The sequence below is a fragment of the Hetaerina americana genome, unplaced genomic scaffold (assembly GCF_022747635.1).
Source record: "Hetaerina americana unplaced genomic scaffold, ioHetAmer1.1.p SCAF_8, whole genome shotgun sequence".
Classification (NCBI taxonomy): domain Eukaryota; kingdom Metazoa; phylum Arthropoda; class Insecta; order Odonata; family Calopterygidae; genus Hetaerina; species Hetaerina americana.
Genome location: NW_027287427.1, coordinates 58,332,077 through 58,353,067, shown reverse-complemented (window position 1 = coordinate 58,353,067; position 20,991 = coordinate 58,332,077). Strand labels below are relative to the sequence as shown.

The 20,991-nt window shown below is 36.6% G+C and overlaps 1 protein-coding gene across 2 annotated transcripts in view; it reads left to right on the top strand.

Moving 5' to 3' along the window:
• Positions 1-20,991, top strand: part of LOC139697883 (protein turtle homolog A-like) — a 602,691-nt gene that overhangs the window by 433,574 nt on the left and 148,126 nt on the right. For both annotated transcript variants that reach the window (XM_071596747.1, XM_071596746.1), the window contains exon 3: positions 8,113-8,321. In XM_071596747.1, coding sequence (XP_071452848.1) covers positions 8,113-8,321 — 209 coding nt within the window. The remainder of the gene's footprint in view (positions 1-8,112; positions 8,322-20,991) is intronic.

The following is a 20,991-nucleotide window of genomic DNA, read 5'->3' as shown; positions in this document are numbered from 1 at the left end:
GGGTAGACCGATGGACTAATGACCGAAGGATCGGGGTTGGGTCCCTGAGCTCCACTCAGCTCCACCTAAGCTGTGTGATTTTTCGGGTACCATATCTTCCTGGGAAACCATAGCCGGCACATGGAAAGGAGCTGCCCTCCCTCCCTACTATGATGTGAGAATATTACACGTTGTTCGAATTAGAACTTGGTAAACTCTACCATCACCTACCAAACTGACCTTTGCATAGATTACTGTGACATTGTTTTTATGTGAAAAAGTCGCTCTTTTTAAAATGGCAATCGCAGAATTTCCTTTTGTTTCTATTCACATGTGGTGGATGTGCTATTGTTTAAATTAATTAAATGTATGCCCTTTATTTCGAACTTACTAGTAACTACTTTACTCTAAGCAAAAATCAATGAATTTCAATTACTAAACAACCATAACCGTTGTTATATATGATACGTTGCGATATATGGTAAATTTTACTGTGGTAAAAAAAGCTCAAAACCAAGTTTTTTAGGAAAGATTGATTGAAATTCAAAGATTGTCGGGAAAAAATAATTGTTTGTTTGATTTTCTCCTTTTATAATCAATTATTTTCCAAATCATTAAATCAATCAATAAATAAAATGTGTTCCAGATGAGCTAGAATTTGCAAACAATCCTCCTGTATTGAAATTAGCAGCGCCATCCTTTGCTTTAGCAATACTGTAAATATCATCTAGTTGCGATAAATAACCATTCAAATCCAATTAATACGCCTCTAAATGTATATATTTGTATAGTTGCGCTAAATATCCATTTAAGTCCCGTTGATACGTTTCTAAATTAATATATGCTTGTGCTACCGGAAGTCAGATAACCTTGCCATGTTGTTAATGAACCTAGCTAAAAATGCTCCACGCTCTAGGATTGGAATTCGTCATGCTGCATGAGGCAGGATAAAAGCGGGACAGTAAGATAACCAATGGCACTTTATACTCACTTCAAAGTCAATTAAAATATGCGAGCACGAGTGAGGTTGAATACTCGCGAGGTAATTACAGCCTTACGGTGCTCAGAAATTAGAAGCATTTATTCAAGAATACTGGCCATAATATACATTGAATCAAATCGCCGGTCAGTCCCAGGCTATAATATTTCTTACATGTTATGCAGGCTGGCGAGTCTCCATATCAGCGCGCTCCTTGCGGAACGGGTTTCCAGGCGAGGTGACAAGAATTTGATTATGGTTCGAGAACCAAAATCAACCAAGTTTAGAGGAAGTAAGTAGGTAAATAGATAAAGAAGCTAGTCGAAGGAGATTTTAGAGATAGGGGCATGAATATCTAGGCAAGCTTGAGCACTCAATGTTACTAAAAAAATTTTGGATCAATCTAGTAAAGATCATCCATGAAAAACGATGGGTAATTAAGTATTATGTTATCCCACATGTATTTAAATTGCACGCGATTGATTTGTAGGGAAGTGCAATGATGCATGTCCAAGGAATGTCACATCTCGTTTAATAAAGAATGATTATTATCCTTTATCAGTATAGTTATTTTAGTATTTGAAACTATTCTGTAATAGTTGTGGCTATTGAACTGAAATTAGATTCGATTTTATTCTTAAAGCCTAAGAAATATGATGCCCTGTTCATGAGTCAAATGAACAGAGTAAAAAGAGGTATTCACCTTACTCATATTGTACTGAAAGCCCATCATTAAATGATATCCCTTTGTGCCATATTCGGTTTTCAAGTTACATGTATGTAATAAATTTGTTTAAGTTATTTCATTCTATATAAATAAATAACTCGCTCATATAAACCCAGGTAAAATAAAAAATATTATCAATAAAATATCTGTCTATATTTTTTCAAATTGACAAATGGTTATTTTCGGCATGATTTCATCGCTGATACTGAGCTCCGTAAAAATAAATGTTGTATGCTAAATGTAATTCCAGTATTTTTGCGCTTATACAGCCCAAGAATTTACGACGATGGTCACAAATTACTTGGATTCCATGATTAGTTTTTCACACCCTCGATTGCTCCATTTCAACAATACATGCATATTTAAAGTTCGATTATTAAAAATTTGTACGCTTTAAATCTGTATTAATAAATGATTTTAACACGCGGGCTATTACCTCTTGATTAATATTGGACGAATATTAATCAATCAAGGAGAGTTTTGTGGATGATTAACGATTTTCGGGGAAGTTTTATTCTTCGATAGGATCTTTTTTCTTTTGTAAGTTGCTTAATTGAAACTTATTGAAGAATGGAAAAGGCCAAGAGAGAACACCCTTAAGGGTTGTAAAAAGGATTGGTCGTTAAATGATGTTTTGTGCGCATACATTTTTTTCAAACTCCCAGATTGATAGTATTTTATTTATGATTGTGTAAAACAAAAATTATTCCAGTAAATATTCGAAGATCATAAACTATAGTGCATCAAATATATTAAATATATTAGGAAGGAATATGGCCGGAAGACTTAGTGAGATCAGTGTTAGTTCTTATTCCGAAAAAGGCAAAGGCTACATCATGCGAGGACTGCAGGACAATAAGTTTGATAACCCATGCAGCTAAAGTTGTTCTCAGGATCATAAACAAAAGGATAGAGAGTAGGCCAAATGATTACTTAGGGGATGATCAGTTTGGGTTTAGGAAGGGGAGAGGCACGCGTGATGCCATTGCAGTAGTGAGATGACTAATCGAGAGGGATATAAAATACAATCAGGACGTATTTGCCTGTTTCGTAGATTTCGAAAAGATGCTTGATAGAGTGAATTGGGAAAACTAATGAGTATATTTTAGAAAATAGGAATAGATTTTAAGGACAGAACCGCAACCTGTACATGTCTTAGACTACTCAGGTTCGAATGGGGTACGGAGAATCAGGGTGAGTAGTGTTAGGAAGAGGAATAAGACTGTTTTCCATTGTCAGCTGTGCTGTTTGATGTTTACGTGGATGAAATGAATACAGAGGCATGGGAAGAACTGGAGGTGGGAATGAAAGTGGCCGGGGAATTTGAAAAATCAGTTAGGTTTGCTGATGACCAGACTTTAGTTTATCAGTCAGCCAAGAGGTTGCAAGCATTGCTGAGTGAATCGGAAATTCAGTGCGACAAATATTGGATGCAAATCATTATTTACAAAACAAAGGTTATTTAATTTTCTAGAAAGAAAAAGTCTAAGCTTACCATAAAAGTAGGAGGGCAAACACTAGAGCATGTAGAACAGTATACGTATGGAATGATCTGGTATTTTCCCGGCGAATAATGTTTTCCAAAATTATTCGGGTCTCCCACCGGGTCCACGTTCGTAGGTTTGCCGACGTTTCGATGGCCGAGTCGTCCATCGTCTTCAGGGCATGTCGTTACTCAGGTATTTGGCCGCCTTATATTTGGCCCCCTGACCAAACTATATAAGGCGGCCAAATACCTGAGTAACGACATGCCCTGAAGACGATGGACGACTCGGCCATCGAAACGTCGGCAAACCTACGAACGTGGACCCGGTGGGAGACCCGAATAATCTTGGAAAACAGTATACGTATCTTTGAAGCGTTTCGGACCAACACGATCAAAGTAGTAAGGGCGTTAGGAGAAGAATTGCGCTAGCCGAAGAAGCTTTCTCAAGGAGGCGGGAGTTGATGAGAGGGACTTTGAGTAAGGATATTAAAAAATGACTCGTAAAAACTTTGATATGGAGCGTGGCTATGCAGGGCGCGGAAACGTGGTCATTGAAGCAGGAGGATAAACGTAGACTGGAGGCTTTTGAAACGTGGACGTGAAGAAGAATGATGAAGGTGAAATGAACCGTAAGGAAAACAAATGTGGAAGTACTTGGTATGGTGGGCGAGGAGAGGGGTTTGTTGGGATAAGTCCCAAGGAGGCAGGGAAAATGGATGAAGGGGGTATTGATCGGCAGTGGGATGTTGAAGACTATATTAGAGGGGGGAATATTGGGCAAACTAGGAATGGGGAGAACAGGATAGGGATGTTGGATGGTAGGAAGAAAGTACTCTGAGATGAAGAGGGACCTGATGTAGAGTAGGATGCTAGATTGTCTGTTTTCTTAGGGGTTTCAAAATATTTATTTGGTAGTGGTATGTATCTAAATCACTACCTTAATCGATAGACTTATAATAATTGCAATAAACGTAAAGTTTTACTGGTGAATACTGACATTTTTTGATAACACAGGGACCGGCGGAAATGCCACGCGCTAGGTTTCAAGTAGACTTACGTGCTCGGAAAACGCGCGGGCAGGTATGGTTTGTCGCATTCTTTGGTTTTACTAATGATGAATTGATTGTTTCTTTTATTCCTGAGAGAATTGCGGCTACATTATTAACTTTGAAATGCATGGACATTATGTAAAGAATACTCGTTGCTGGAAGTGACAAGGTATCGGCTTTGAAAATAGGTAAATTTAATAAAATGATAATGGAATAGTATTTTTCGACTCATTTCTGATAACATCATTAAATTTCAGCACTAAAATATCCGGAAATAATTCAGGAATAAATTGGATTGAGCAGCTGAGATATGATCTAAAATTATTATGGGATGCCCGAAGCATCACTCTGGAACACCCGTTTTAGTATCTTTCATGTGGTTTGTTAAAATGAGCCGTCAGGATACTTTTGATGCACTAGTAATTTTGAAGTGAATACTATATTTGCTTTCGGCACATTAAAGTGACAGGGATGTGGCTTGCAGGATACGTACATTTCATAATCCAAACATGACATTGGAGTAACGTTTTTTAGACTATTTCCATTTATGTCAGGTGTTTCCAGATATTATCTGCAATAACTCAGGAATAAATTACCTTAGGCAGTTAAGGAAGGCTCAAAAAAATTATTGCGGGTGTCCCAAAAGATTGTCCCTAAGCTTTCCCTAGGACGACATGCGGCGACAAAGTGAAGAGGTGGTTAAAAACGGGGAACGCTACCCATTAGAGATTTCCTCGCGGAAACTAGTGTGCTCGACCGTTGAGCTCTGACATGTGTCCTCCTCTGTTGCTGGGACATACATCAAGCCGCACGTCGCCACTCTCGGGTTAAAGGTCAAAGTGGCTGGACCTACTGCTGGAATTTAAGCGGGCTCCACCGTAATAAGCAAGAGGATGATAATATTTCGAAACCCAAGAGATAGAATGAAATTTTAGCTTGCGGTTTTGCAGGGGGCTTCAATTCCACTTTGAGCTTTCCAGAGGAAATCCTACAAGGAGTGGTCCGGCGTCCGAGGAATTATAAGCACGAAGCATTATTACTCCCTTTAGATATATTCTCATAATAGAGTCAAATAATCATTTCAAAGCATTTCAAATTCTCATTCGGGTACAATCAATTTGGGATATTTTAGATAAAGAGCAATAAAAGATTCTCTAAAAGAGATTAAAACCAACTTTCCAATAATTCAGTGTGCATTTCTTTTAAGGCAATGTTACCCTGAGCCGTGATTGAGGTAGATAATAATGCATGTATGGATAACTGGAGCATAATGCTGAGGAGGTTATAATGCACATTAATACTGGAGGTGTGAATGCAATCATCTACTTTGGTTTTATTTTAGAATAATTATTATACGAATATCTAAAACAATTGTTTATATGTTTTGTTTGAAGTTTATGTGCATCTGATTTATGACAGTAACAATGATTTAAAGGAAGTCGATAATTTCAAAGAATTTAACCTTAGTTATCCTAAATATATATAAACTAACGAAGATATCTTTTCATCGCCAAAATTCACATAGTTTCATAATAAAAGTGCATGTTTAGTGGAATCATGACAAATTTTACATTTTGAAAATTTTTTATTAAAATCAAAAGTTCTGTCTCTTGTAACGAGAGTCATGTAAAGGATTGGATCATATTTTATGTTATTGGGAAAATAAGAGCTCTGTTGAGCAGCAAAATATAGCAGCAGACCGGTTATTTCCAGCCACTGATCAATTAAAGGTGTGTTTCTCTTTAATGAGCTAATCTTTTTTTCTCTTAACTTCTTAATATGAATGATATTTTCCACAAAAAAAACTCCTGCCGCATCACTTATTATACACTTATCAATCAGGATGAAAAGAACCGAGGGGAAAAGATGAATTAAGCTCCAGCAAAAATGTTTTATGTAACGATCACATTAAATATTTTGTTAGCCCAAGCGCCATTTTCACGAGCATGTCCATTCCTTGACCTTTTTAATTTCTTACATTCTAACGGGTCTATACTGACTTTATTAGCCATCAATACCGGAATCCACACAATTGAAATGCAGGTGATGATTCAGAGTGTAAAGTTAAATGGCTTATTAAAATATTCCAGTTCACTTGCTCATATGGCTAAAAATACTTTCTTTATTTTACTTATCACCACTAATCATCTAAAAATATAGTATTATAATAAACGAATAGCCTAAGATTACTGGAAATAGTAGTTACGCACTTGCACGAGTAAAACTGCAAACGCTGAAGCCGGAAGGTTTATTTAAAAGAATACGAAGTTCTTCTAGGGGGCGTTAGTCATATCACTTTAATCATGAACATGAGAAGGATTTTCAGTTTCCAGGCCCCGCATTTACTAGGAAACCTCTCTTAAATGTGTCGCCTCGGGCAGCTACTCAGATCTCCTGGGCTTTATCCTGTCCCGGCGGTGCTGAGCTCCTCTTTTCTTTAAATCACCTTTATCTTACCCGTAGCGATACCTTTGGCGGTGAAAATGAGGTTTTTTTAATTGCTTTCGGTAAGGTGAAAGGAAGTTCACCTTCTCTATAGCTTTGAGTCGAATATCAAGGGTTTTGAGGAAGGTAAAATAATATTTGAGTCGATCGAAATTTTAATTTTTAAATTAGCTGTGTAGATTGAGAAGTTATTCGCACAGAAGAAATTTCCGGGAAATGTTCTAATTGCATCCGAATAAATTAACTGAAGCTTATATTGCGTTTTTAAGGTAAATTTTGAGCAGGTTTCATTTTACGGAAGTGAAATTTTTTGTCCCTGCAAATTCAGACAATCTAAATTATTTGGGTGACATGATAGATTTTCCATGTATTTAAAAGTCGCCTTCTTTAATTAATTCTTCCATTTTGATCCTACACCTATGTTATTATAATATGTTGATTATTTTTTTTAATAATTTGACATTTCTTAATCATCAAATAGAGTCTTTAATATAGCAATTATTTTTTCTTCGCCTTCAAAGCATTTGATTCCCCTTTTAGCTTCTTGAAGTAATCTTTTGTTTCACTATTTTGTTAGGGATTTTCATATGCTTAATGCAAGGAGAATTGGTAATTGAATCGCCAGATATTTTTCTTTTAGAATCCTTGTAACAATTATGATATAATATTATGATATAGTCATGAATATTTATGCCTGCTAGAAATTAAAAATCTAATTTAATCAGAGCAGCAACAAGCCTTAAAAAGCATCATTGCCAACATCAAAGGTCTAGAAATAAAGGGTAGGAGGAATTTTTATTGCTTCATTCGTCAAATATGATGGCATTTAGTTTACTACATCTTGCTTTGCTAAAATGTATTTTATGAAAATGTATTTCATTATTCTTAGAATTTTGGAAGAACCTAATTTAAGCTAGATGAATCATGTAATCAAATAAAATATTTAATTATAAGCACTTATTAATCCTATTGGAGCAATGGTGTCTTCTTTTTTTCTTATAAATGACATTTCCTTGAGTGATTTAATCTCGGAAAATTGAACCACTTGATGTTATTTACCAATTAAAATTTATAAATACAATTTTGGATAATGCCATGTCTGTTTTATAGCAACTGAATTCTGAATGAGTTCTCTATAATCCAAAAACACATTTTTTGGATTCCGTTTTCAAAAGTCAACAGATATTATTATGATCTCGTAACCACTAATTATATCAGGACAATGGTCTCTTGAAGGAATTGATTTCATTGGCGTTAATTACATCCATCCAGCTGCTAAAAATAGAGGCTATCTTGTAATAAATATCATCTCTTTCATTCTTGTCATCTGCGCACCCTTCCGCACGTTGTCCAGACTAAAACAGTAAAAAGAGCATTTTAATAAAATGATGCATACATATATTTTGTCTTCTATTGCTAACTTCTTTACTTATCTTTTCTGATGCAGTTTCGACGTGAGAGGTCGACCCCTGGGAAAAGCTCGCCTTTGGCCAGACGAGGTGGCACTTGGTCCAAGGGCATACTTCGTCACTATATCCCGGCCAGCTCAACTGAACCTCGACTCAGTCGTTGAGGAGGATGAGGGATCCTATAGGTGCCGTGTGGACTTCCATAACTCACCCACCAGGAATTCTTTAGTCAACCTCACTGTCATAGGTAAGATCTTGAATATTTATTCACGCATAGTTTGGCAGACTCTGTTCACATGTAACATGCTGTGCACATTAAAAAATAAATTAAATCAATAGCAGACATGCAATCTTAAGTGTTCACTGAAATAAGTGATAATATCCGGGGTGCAGTGAAAATTTAATTACGTTACGAATAAAAAAATGAAATCTTAAATTTCATTCAGATTTTCAGTGGTAAATGGATTCATATAAAATTGATCAATCCAAAGATAATATTTTGCTGGAATTTTGAATAAGTTATACCATATCAGCAAAATAGACAGTACAAAATGATGGAACTAGACTTCATCATATACTATATGTAATTCAATTTAATTTATCTCCTTGGATGGTTAGTTTTCACAGCGACCATTAAGATAAATTAACAGTCAGTTTCATTCTGATTGACTTCTTAAAGCTAAACGCTTCCTGCGTTACGGGCGTTAGCTTTTATTAGATGTTATCCTTCATCGCCACATCCAATTTGATTATATGAAACAACTTGACAAATTTCCCATCCTGCAAGTTTCCCTGGTATCACCATTCTCGAAGTTAAGTTATTTCTCCTATTGCTGATATTGGCAGTACATCAATGAAGTAGAATGAAGTTGTATTGATGTAGGAAAATGAGCTGTTACCCTTTTATGTAAGTGTGTGTGAATATGCACAATGTGGAGCAGAATAGACTCCTACTTTTAAAAATCTCTAAAGTGCGCGCAGGTAAATTGGCGGAGTAGGAGTAGCGGCGTTAGCTTGGGATAACAGCACCATTTTAAGTAGTTACCTTGGTGGCCTAATAATCATCGAAGCTTTGTCGTAGAAACGTACTTAAAATAACACTGATGTGGCGACGCGGAGGGCGCTGTGGTCTAGCAAAGGAGCAAATTTTCACCTCTCCAGCTCAATAAAGAAGCAAACTTTTCTTTACTTGGTGACTGACAACCCTCGCGAACTTCACCCGAGACCTTTTCATAGCCCCAAAAGTGACAGTTTGGTGCGCTGTGCCCTCCATAGGCATTATTGGGCCATAATTTCTTGAATCTCGAGGTTCAACTGTTACTGTCAGCTCTGTGCGCTATTGTGAGATCCTGGAGAAATTATTTCTCCCCAAAACGGAAGAGTATGGTGAGAAATATGACAAAAAAGGCTTCCGGTTTCAATAGGTTGGTGCCACGGCTCATACCGCCCTTCGTTCACGCCAAATTCTATAATAACTATTTCCTGGCCGCCTGATTTCCTTACAAGGGGATGTTCCATGGCCCCATCGTTCCCAGGAGTTGAGCCCATGTGATTTTTTTTGGAATATCTCAAAGCAGAGCTTTACAAATGTCGAACTAGGACCTCGGAAGCTCTTAAGGAGGCATTACAGATATTATCGCCGGAATAACGGAAGATATGCTGGGAAGAGTTTTCGAAAACTTTTTTGAGCTTCTCAAAATGTTCACCGCTCACCAAGGTCGTACCAGACTAGATCTATACTTGTCCAATATCCCTTTCATGTTAATGAAAGTACCATTTCCGATTAGTAAATGCTGACGTAGTTCTCATGGAATTCTGTATTTGGGGCATTCATGGTTTAGAATTTTCCTCCGCCCTTGCATATAGCGTTCGAGAGGAAAACGTCAAAGATCCTAGGGTTCGCTAAGCCCAAATTTAATTTCCGGTCCTGGAATGTACCAGGTTTTTTTAAGGTATTCCACCTAATGAGGTAAGCTTTGGACGGTTCGTAAATACTATTATCTATGTACCCAGAGAATGTGTTCCTTTTCTCCCTATGTTATTTCCTTTTCATTTCTCCGTAACTTCTACCTAATTTCCATACTTACTAAAAGGTCTACCCATCTCCTCTACCCTTCTGCCTCTGCCTCGCTTACCCGTTATTTTCCCTTCTATCGTGGCCCTTAAAATCTTCTCAGCATTTCCTCCATTCACTATTTCTGACCTCTTCTTATTTCCCCGAGCCATTGCCTTTCTTCGCACTCTCTAAAACTTGTGTTTATCTCCCTCTTATATTAACCTATTTTATTCATTTTGGGTCGGTTCCATACCTATGTTCAGTTGCAAAGGAATTTATGTAAAAATAAATTAAACTCTGCCATATATAAAAATTCTATTACATGGTGAAATAAAGGCACGTGGCAAGTAGTACTTTATATTTAACGTAACTAATGTAAATAATTTTATGAGAAAACTATGACGACTTATTAATTTAACTTGTATATTAAGATATTGAACGTTGAACTTGAGCCCAATCTATCCTGAACGTTCTTGCTGCAACAGATCAGTAAATTTAATTACGGAGTGTCAAAATTAAGGTACTTTGACAAGGTCACTCGGCGGTCTATTGAAAATTATACTGCCGGTTTGAGCCCACGAGATGTATATGGGCAAACAATTTTTTCACATCAATTTTTTATTTACTATGTTTTGAACTGAACTGAATCCGCGTGGATAGTATTTTCTATGCTAGGATGATAATTATTATTCCTTTAACGCGTTAAATAAGTCAGTAATTAAAATCGCCTTTTGGTCGCTTTTTGTTAAAAAATGTGTCGAAAATTTTGACGTGCTATACACAAGGCATCGTTTTCGCTCTAGCCATAAGCATCGCGTGAATTATCAAAATAGCTAAAATTTAAATAGCATGAATAAAATAAAATTTTCTTATTCCTGAAATAATCAGACAACTGATATTACTATTTAGTAAGTTTATATGATATTAAATTTTTATATAGAAATTTTCAAAATATCAAATTACTTTTGAAATGATAATTTGCATTTACATATTTTTTAAACAACCACCATGACATCGTAATATATTTTCTCATACTGGTTAAGTGTATTATGCCATCAGGTCGACCCACCTATGCGATGGATCGTTTATACGGCTAACTCTCGAATAAATTATACGTAACCTCAAAGAATAAAATATTTTTCTCAAAGAATTTAACTTAATCAAAGATAGCTTTTGCACGGTCACGAATGACTATTAACTTTCAAGTGCTGTTAGAATTTCATCTTTCTTTGCCAAGCATAATCTCTTTCTTCATTTCTTCTAACTTTTCCCTATCTTCATGCCGTATAAGCAGCTTGCTCTCCTTCCTGTTCACCTCTAACCTAACGTTCTGCCTTCTATCATGGCCTTCAACATATTTATCCTTTATCAATATTTCCTCTACCCATTTTTGAACTTTCCTCTTATTTTCACCTATGCAATTTTTTTATTTTCCTCCTGTAGCTTCCTGTTTACACTCACCATGTTTAAAACCTCGGTGTTTTTCTTCCACTCCGTCCAACCATTTCCTTCCAACCTATTTCCCGCCGCAAACACATCTCAAAAGCCTCTAATCTGCGATTTTTCTCTTATCATAATCTCTTGACTCAAATACTAGATCTCGCATTCAAGCAGCTCTACGCTCCACATTGTAGAGTTTACTAATCTTTTATTCATATCTTGACTTGGTGTACCCGTCATCAATTCTCTTAATAAAAATTTCTCATTTGCTATGTAATTTTTCTCCTAATTTCCCCAATACAATGCCACTTTTTCTGTTAAATACTGTCCAATTACATTTACTACCCCAACTACTCTAGTTTATTTCCTCCCACTTCAATGCTTAACTTTGATTTTTTTCATCTAGAAATTGCCATTAAAATTACATTCTTGTTGGTAATATTCATCCAATATCTCTCTTATGGCTCCTGAAAAACATTCAGCAATAAATTTTATCTCTTGGTTGAGTCATTAAATTTGATCGTCTGCAAACCCTAATTAATCATGTCACCGCCCGCTTTTATTCTGAGATTCAGTCCTTTCCTTGCTATCCTTAACAATTCCTCAACATATATATGTTGAAAAATACCAGGAATGCGGGTAACCCAGCGTCACTCTCCTACCAAACACTGCCCATCTCAATTTTCCCACTGCTATCCGTATATTTGCATTTTGCTTCATGAAAAAGTTTCGAAAAAGCAGTCCACTCTTCCAGTCTGCTCTTATAATCTGCAATATCTCCGTTAACTTTGCCCACATTTCACGGTGGAGGTCTTCAAAATTCAAGGGAATAAGCAAAGACATCCTGATTATGATTCATATTAATTTCTACTAAATCGCGTAACTGAATTTTGCGTCACACGTACCTTCTAAACTTTCCCGGTTCCAAATCCCAACTCATCTTTCTCAAGATAGTTTGCTGTATTTTTCATTCTTCTATAGATATTCAACAGATTCAGGCGAGTTGTAGTGAAATTTCATCATTATGAGAACAAAAAATTTGCACTTTTACACATGAAAAGTGAAAATTTTGAAGTATCTCAGGTTTTTCTGGCGTATGGTATTCAACAAGTTCTCTCGGGTTTCCCACCGGGTCAGGTTGCAGTACACCGACGTTTCGAAGGCTGACTCTGCCATCGTCTTCCTGAAGACGATGGCAGAGTCAGCCTTCGAAACGTCGGTGTACTGCAACCTGACCCGGTGGGAAACCCGAGAGAACTTCTTGAAAGTGAACATTTTGTTTTACCATAGCTATTTTTGCTTTATTTTAAATAAAACGTATCGTCCTAAGCCTTCACCCACAGTTGCTTTACTCTTTACAGGATCGAGATCAAAATCAAGCCAAGGAATCTTCTGCCCAAAGTCCGTTCTCATACAAAAATAAGGTCAATGTAAAACTGCGCAAAGTTCAAAGAACCTCTCCCTTTCATTTCCCTCTCCCTCCCTATTTCATTTTTAATGATTTGGCGGGGTTATTATCTATTCGCACGCTTTTTCATATATCTCTATCTATTTCTGGACCCACCCAATCCTCGTCTACATCGTATTTCCTTTCTATTATAACCTGGTGGTCTAATATCTTTACCGTTAAGCCCTTCTACGCATTCTCTCCACCGTCCCTTGTATCTCTCCTGGCTCTATTAATAACTTCCCAGTTTTATCCTATATGGTAAGATTAGTCTTCCCGTTCATTCATAAGATTAATGACTTTAACTGTCTTATTTCCTGACTCCCTTGAATTCCTAATTCCTTTACTGCTCTTTTAAACCCGTGCTTAACTTTTTCCTCCTTTCCTTAACCGCTTTCATTTCCCTGTCACATTGGAGGGGTCAGACTGGCTTGGGGCCAGATCTGGAGAATACGGTGGCTGCGGCATCATTAGTGTGTGTTTTTGGCCAAAAATTTGCGCTCAATGAACGATGTCTGAGCATGGGCGTTGTCATGGTGCAAAAACCAATCTTTGTTCTTCCACAAATCCGTGCGTTTGAGTCGGATTTCTTCGCGCAAATTGCGCATAACTTGCAGGTAATATTCCTTATTTGCCGTTCTTTCCTGTGAATAGAACTCATGATTCGTCACGCCCCTGCAATCGAAGAAAACTGTACGCAAAACTCTCGCATTCGATCAAACTTGGCGCGCTTTTTTCGGTCTGGGCTTGTTCTGCAGCTTCCTTTGGGATGATAGAACTTACGTTTCTACGTCATAACCATACACCCGTCATAACTGGTGACATGATTCGTCACCAGTTATGACCCTCTGGAGCGAATTTGGGTCATCGCGGACACAATCCAACGTAAGTCTATTAGCAATGTTACGTAATGCGTTGCTGTTTTTGATCGAAGTTGAGTACTTTTGGAGTCAATTTTGCGGCGACCCGTGTCATGCCCAAATCATTGGTTAAAATCGAATGGCACGAGCCAATCCATATGTTTAGGTCCTCAGCAACTTCTTTAACGGTGATTCTACGATTGACCAATACTATTTTCTTCACTTCATCAATGCTGTCGTCTGTCGTTGACGTGCTCGGGCGTCCGGGACGTTCTTCGTCTTTCACGTCTTCTCGGTCCTCTGAAAACATTTTGTACCAAACGTATAAACGTTACTTCGGTCCAAGGTAGCTTCTGCATTTGCCACAGTTAACATTTGGATTGCGTCCGCACTTTTCATTTCTTTTTTCACCCAAAATTTGATACAGATTCTTTGATCCATTTTTTGGAACAGGCTAAAATCGAAGACAAGCCAAAACACGTCGCCGCAAAAAAGGTGTCAAAAATTAACGGAACATTCAAATTGGCCGAACCTTTCGAAATAACGGAGGGATAGAAATAACAACATAACACCACAAAAAAATCAAAAATCAAATTTACGAAACCCGCGAAAATTCAAAATTTGCGATACTTTTTGAACAGACCTCGTATATGTATTGAGACTTTTCGACCGCAATTCACGAGTTCTGGATAAAAACTCACTCGATTTTGAATTATTTCTGTAAGGCTCAAGCAGGTTTTAATGTACTATTTTTGTAATTACAAATGTATCTTCAATGAAATAGTGCACTGCTGAGAAACACGTTAAACGGAACGCAGAATATCTTCGACTTAATTGAAGAGTTATTTACTTTCCGGAGGATTCTAAGGTACGAGAGAGTGGGAGTAGGTCAAACAAAACCACCCAAAATTACGAAAACACGAGGATGCTCGCAATTTTCTCCTTTTTTTCCTGTCGAAATGATCCAGGATTACACGTCCAGCAAAATGACATTGATTTAAAAATGAATGCGAAATAATTCAATGGTTTTTTACTAATCTGAAAACTCTATGATCACTTTCTAAGCGGATATGTCAGTGTCCCAAATTATTCCAATTAAGAAGGAGGTAGATGATGCATTTATCAACGAAGTCAACAAGGAGGGCAGTAGTTAAATGTAGCTTAGGAGTTCTCAAAATCATTTGGTCGTGATAACCAAGTGGTATTTGTCTGCTTGTTAAGTTTAAGTGCCTGCAATTTTAAAGCGCTTAAAAGGATTCTTGCTGATAATTTCTTAGTCTCCCTGCATGCATCCAAAAACTGTTTTGGGACCTTATTCTCTTATAAGATTTCTTCTAGGGATGGACGTAGCAGCTCTTGGGAATTAATTCACAGATCAGTATATTTTCTGTAATGCCATCTTGCGTGTAAGCGCTTAAACGTACGCTCTGAGAAATTTCTTGAGGTAATTTTAATTAATCTTAACAAATGAGAATGTATCTCCATAAAGTACCAAGTCACCAGCAGTTGAAATAAACTTGAAGAGAAATTGGGCGCATTAAATTTAGATTAAAATCAGATTATTTTTTTCACGTATACATTGTACATTGCATGGAAATTGTTTTAAAGCTACCGTTTAAAATTTAATCTAATCAAGCATTTAAAATGCTTCTCTATGTTAATATTTTAAACACCCTAGTCACCAAATACTGACTTAGAATAAACAAAAGTAAATAAAAATTCCATGGCATAACTGCTATCTTGTGGATTTCGTAAGTTGAAGAAAGAATGTATTGGTAGCACAATAGAAGAGAAGATATTTATCTCATTTTGGCAAATAATAGTGACAGATTATTAACTAGATGAGCTCGTAATAGATTTAAAGTTTTAGCACTATTCGAGTCATTAATATCGAATTTAAATTTCCTTGAATTACGCAAGTGAAAATTAAATTAATCGAAGAGAGGTTCCGATTTGTAACAAAAATTGTAGAAACCGTTACTCTTGGAGTGAGAGAAAAAACTAAGGATTTTAATGGAAAAATATTTTAGTTTATTCAGGATATTATAGTTTTAATTTAAACAAGAGTGTTATCTCACTGATAAAGTTGTTTGATATTGTTTTCGTGGAATGCAAACAAAAGGATTTCTTCCAAGGTTCTTTTATCTCCTTCTGGACTAATTAACTATTTATGACATCTTCCGGGGAAGTTGCCATGATCAGTGTTTTATCAAATGCGGGGCTTTTCTAAGACTCAATGAGAAAAGGAAGGCGAAATTATTTCCGAATTTCTTCTTGCTACACGATACATTCATTCCAAAAATTCATTTTTGATCTATAATCTCGTGCCGTTAATTTTTAAAAACATGCAAAGCAATGTAACGTTTATATGAAATTCACGAAATAAAAGCTCTTTAGAATGAGTAGCAAGTTTGGCACTTTTAGCGGGATCTAATCACCGCAATTTTTCCAATATCCTGAGAAAATTATTCCTTAAGAAGTATACTCAAAAATATTTTAACAATGCTACCAAAGCAGGCAAATAACTTTTCACCTCACCTTGAAGTCCCAGGTGCAAATTTAGAGGATGCTTCTGCAATAATTCTGCTAAGGATAAGCTGTATTATTCTTGTGTAAAAACATTTTCTAGCAAGCCATAAACAATATATGGAGAAAAATCTTGAACTATTTTGTCTTATTTTACGCGGAGTAAAACAAGGTAAACTCGATCCTCACCTTTTATTCCGTTATCTGGGTTGATGATTGTGGTGATAATTTCCTTAAAAAAGAAGCGTTGACTTTGCAATCTATAAAATTGAAATACGTTTGTAAGGTAAGTTGTTCCATTTTACATCGGAACGCTTTTTCATTAGGGCTAGTTTTATAATATATTGATCTAATTACGTCGTTGTAAACTGTGTAAGTTGGAGTTCTTTCAGTAATGGTTTATTCACTCGTTTTCTTACGCTGTTAAACTGAGAAAATTATAAAGATAATTATACAGGCATAAAAAATGTGTAAACCATGACTGATTTTATCATTCTTAGTTAAGGAAAGGAATATAATTACATGTTCTGATTAAATATATACATGTGAGTGTTGCAATGCAAGCATACACCTCATAAATTGATTTAAAGAGGATTTTGATGTCACTTTTCCTTATAACGATATTACACTCCGCGCATAACTACCCTTTAGCTTAATGGGTCTTAATATCCAGGGGTCATTCTATACGGTACAAAACACGTAACCCATTCTTAGCAATGGAGCAGCTTAATGTTATGAAATTGCCATTGTTTTAATTATCCACCTAGTTAATTTAACATTATCCTATAAATGATTGAGAATAAAGTGCTAGTGCTTGCATGCATTTGAAGTACTGGTCTTCTTCCCATTATTCTAGCAGAATGAAATGTGAAGCGTTAGTTACACGGACAGTTTCCTAATGTTTTTATACAATTGCAGTTTGGAAAAATTCATAATTTGACGATGATTAGGTCGGGATAGCAAAGCTATACACACAAAAACTTTAAATGCTCGGCCATGGGAAGACTTTTTTCTTGACCTCTTCACTCTTGCGTCTTTATACTTGATAACTTTTTCGTTTTTTTTCTACTTTTCGGTAGCATGGATTCATATGAAAAAATTTGCGTATTTAACACAATATTTTTTTTAACTTTAATTTAAACTCTCAGCTAGGATTCATACCGGTGTAAATGATATATTACTGTAGTAGGTAAATCTTTAACTTATATATGCTACAGAATTCATAATGTCAACAGTTGACTTAAATTTTACTTGGATAATACATTTTTACATAAGTACTGTAATTCTCAAGCACTTTAAGTCTTATTTTTCTTGTGAAGAAGATAAACTATCCGCAATGGTAATGTTATCGTGCGTACCTAGTCTACTATCGTTTCCAATTGTTCTTCATGCAGCTTGGCTTTAAAAAACACATTTGTGGTAAACAAACGCGATAGATGTTGTTTATAAGAATCTTAGTGACATATTTGGCCAGAAAATATTTCTGCAAGTTCCTCTGGAATGCTTATGACAGTGCTTAATTCATTAACCTCGGCCGTGCCCGTCTCCATGGATTGGAGAAGCCGAAAGAATAAAAACGCTTTGCTGGTGCCTTCGTGTACCTGGAATTACTGAATATACCTACGCCTTATATGGTTCGTACTGTATCTCTCAATGATAGTTGACATGCTTATTTCACAAAATCTATGGGAAGAACTATCTGTGAAAAGTGAGGTGTTCCCGGAAACAACTTAGACGTTGTTTTGTATTTAGAGATAACGGATGGAATTTTTTTTTTTGACCTAGCGGCTATCTCAAGCTTGTTACTATCTAATCCTTCCTTTAACCTACCCATACCTAACCATAATGTTCGTAGCCATCCTAAAGTTGAATGAGTATAGGTTTAGGGGTCACAAGATGCGGGAGCTACTCGGAAAATTCAAGGATTTGACAGTCGGGGGAACATATTGAACCCAAGGCCAGCATCAGCTGCTGTCTTGGGTTTAAATATTTAATAAATCTGTGCCAAAATAGGATTACAATTTCTTTACTCTTCTTGAGTGTATTTAATGCCACTGTAGAATCAACATATATTTGGATATCGGCATTAAAAACTTGAGTTAATTCATCTTGTTGTGGGGTTGTTTACATGCAAACATGTATTTATTCTCTGGGTTGCTTCAGAAAAACTCTCTTTGAGAACACGTGACTCCATAAGGTGCAGCTCCTAGCTGTTGTGCCGTAGAAATATGGTCGTAACGAGAAAGGTGGGTAACCATAATATCCAATTTATGACGATTAATATCTGCGCTGCCTACGGGATGTCAGGTTTTTGCATTTGGGGAAACATAGGTACTGCTTCTATTGTTCGCCGATAGCCCAACTTATGTAGCCTAATGGAGATACCCCTTGTGTCGAATTATGCTCCGAGGTATTTATGGCTGTAACAGGAATTAACCCTAATTTCTGCATATTAACTAATATTCATTATATATAACCACCTTTGTGTGTGTTCCTATCCCTTTTCCTTATATTTGTTTCTATATAAATGAGTATTTGTTCACCGTTTGGCGGGATTTCGTGTTTGAATGTGTATTAGGCCAATGTGGCTCGTCTCTTCTTCTGGCTATGCGTGCCACGAAACGCACTATTCTTATCCTTTATGATGTTGTATGATTCCTTTACTACTATCCTTTCCTCTGTGTGTTTTGTGTATTTCTCCTTTGGTGGGTGAAACAGCTCCCCAACGCCATCTCTTGCCCAAAGAATCGGGACACTTGGTTGCATAAAGCATCACAGATCTCAGTGTAAATTACGTTTCCTGGATTACCTCAAGTGGTTAAGAGCCTCCGCCCGGGAAGTGAGAAGATCCGGAGTTCAAATCCCGGTCTAGGAAATGTTTTTACATCATGATCTGCTGGATTCCGCCTTCCCCACCTCTCCTGTGTTCGTCCTTTGTGTGTATTCCTATCCCTTTTCCTTATATCTGATTCTATATAAATGAGTATTTGTTCGCCGTTTGGCGGGATTTCGTGTTTGAATGTTTAAATAAATAAATAAATAAATATATATATATATATCTAATTATTTATAATAAAGCTTATTTATAATAGAGTTTTTAAGGTTGATCCACATATTCTCCTGATATGAGGTCCCCATGAAAGGCGAGGTTTTAGTACTATTCTCATATATTTAACTTGGTCTACCATAGTTAGCACTGAAGCCTCAATTTTATAATTTATGTCCTGCTCATAACTTATTTTGCCCCAAAAGTCAAAACTGCGCTTTTGTATATGATAAGTAGTAATCTCCATTCCTTGTACCACTTCGATATTTTGTCTGTATCTTTAGACTCTAGCCCGTAATCTGCTGGGGTTCTTATTGCCCTGTATACTACCGTGCGTCGTGCAAATAATCTACGGCACCTAATCTTAAGGGTCCTCCAAACATTTTTTGCACTTGAAATTCATTTTTATTGATGATTAAATCGTCCGTTATCGTGCAATATAAAATACGTTTTGATTTCCCAAATGCAGCATATTTCGTTTCTGAAGTGATTCTCTTGTGTGTTAAGCTCTCCATTTTTCAAACGTCGTCACAAAAACACTTTTTCAAGGCTATTCTTGCCTTCCGTTTGAGTTCATTTGGTGTACTAATATAATTGCTCTTCTGTTTTATCGTGATTTATTATCTCTTAAAATGAATTCCATTACTTCCTTTGTGAATCGGGTTTCCCCTTCATGTGCTTAATTTTCTTAACCACGCCTCGCAGGTTTTATTAGTTCATTTCTCGCATTACGACATCTTTCCTCAGCTGAGGTCGTATCAGTAAGTTTTCCGAAGCACGTTCCAAAATTGTTGGAATATGTCCTTGTGTTGGAATATGCCCTCAAAAAGTATTGTTTATTTTCTGCCGTCGTACCCATGTGCTCCACTAACATATCATCCAATTTAAATCACTGAAAGGCTAACATCTGGTAGTTTTCTACGCATCTACACATATTCTCTGGTGTTAGATTTCAACGAATTCAAATTGACTATTCTAAGTTAAATCCATATCAACACAATACCCCTTAGGCAACGTTATAAGCGTGTGGTAGGGCACTAGCTATATATGCACCGCTATTGATTCATGCATTAATTTGAATATATATCAGCTTGTAATCGAAAACACTCGTTTGCAATATTATAAACCCCTATAAACATGAAATGATTGACTATGTCAAATGTTTGTCTTTAATTAAATACTATATGTCCTGGTGATTCGGATTGATTTTGTTGCAATCGTGTATCGATCTAGGAAAGAAAAAAAACTTGGAGCTGTCGCTGGCAGTGTGTATTTCTATAATTATATCTTTGTAGTTTAACAATATAATTTGATGCCAAATAAGTTGCCTTTCCCCACCCATGGACTATAACCTTAACGTGCTGGAAGGGCGTGTGCGTTCCGATGATCCCTAGAGCAGTGCTGGCGGGAGTAATAATAAATGCTCCTGGTAGGGTCACCCATGCGAGATAGGTCGAAGGTTAGGATCCAGACGAAAGGTAGTCCACGCAGGGTCTGTTCCTCAGTGAGACGGCTGTAATGGCGTCTGACCCCAGTGGGGCG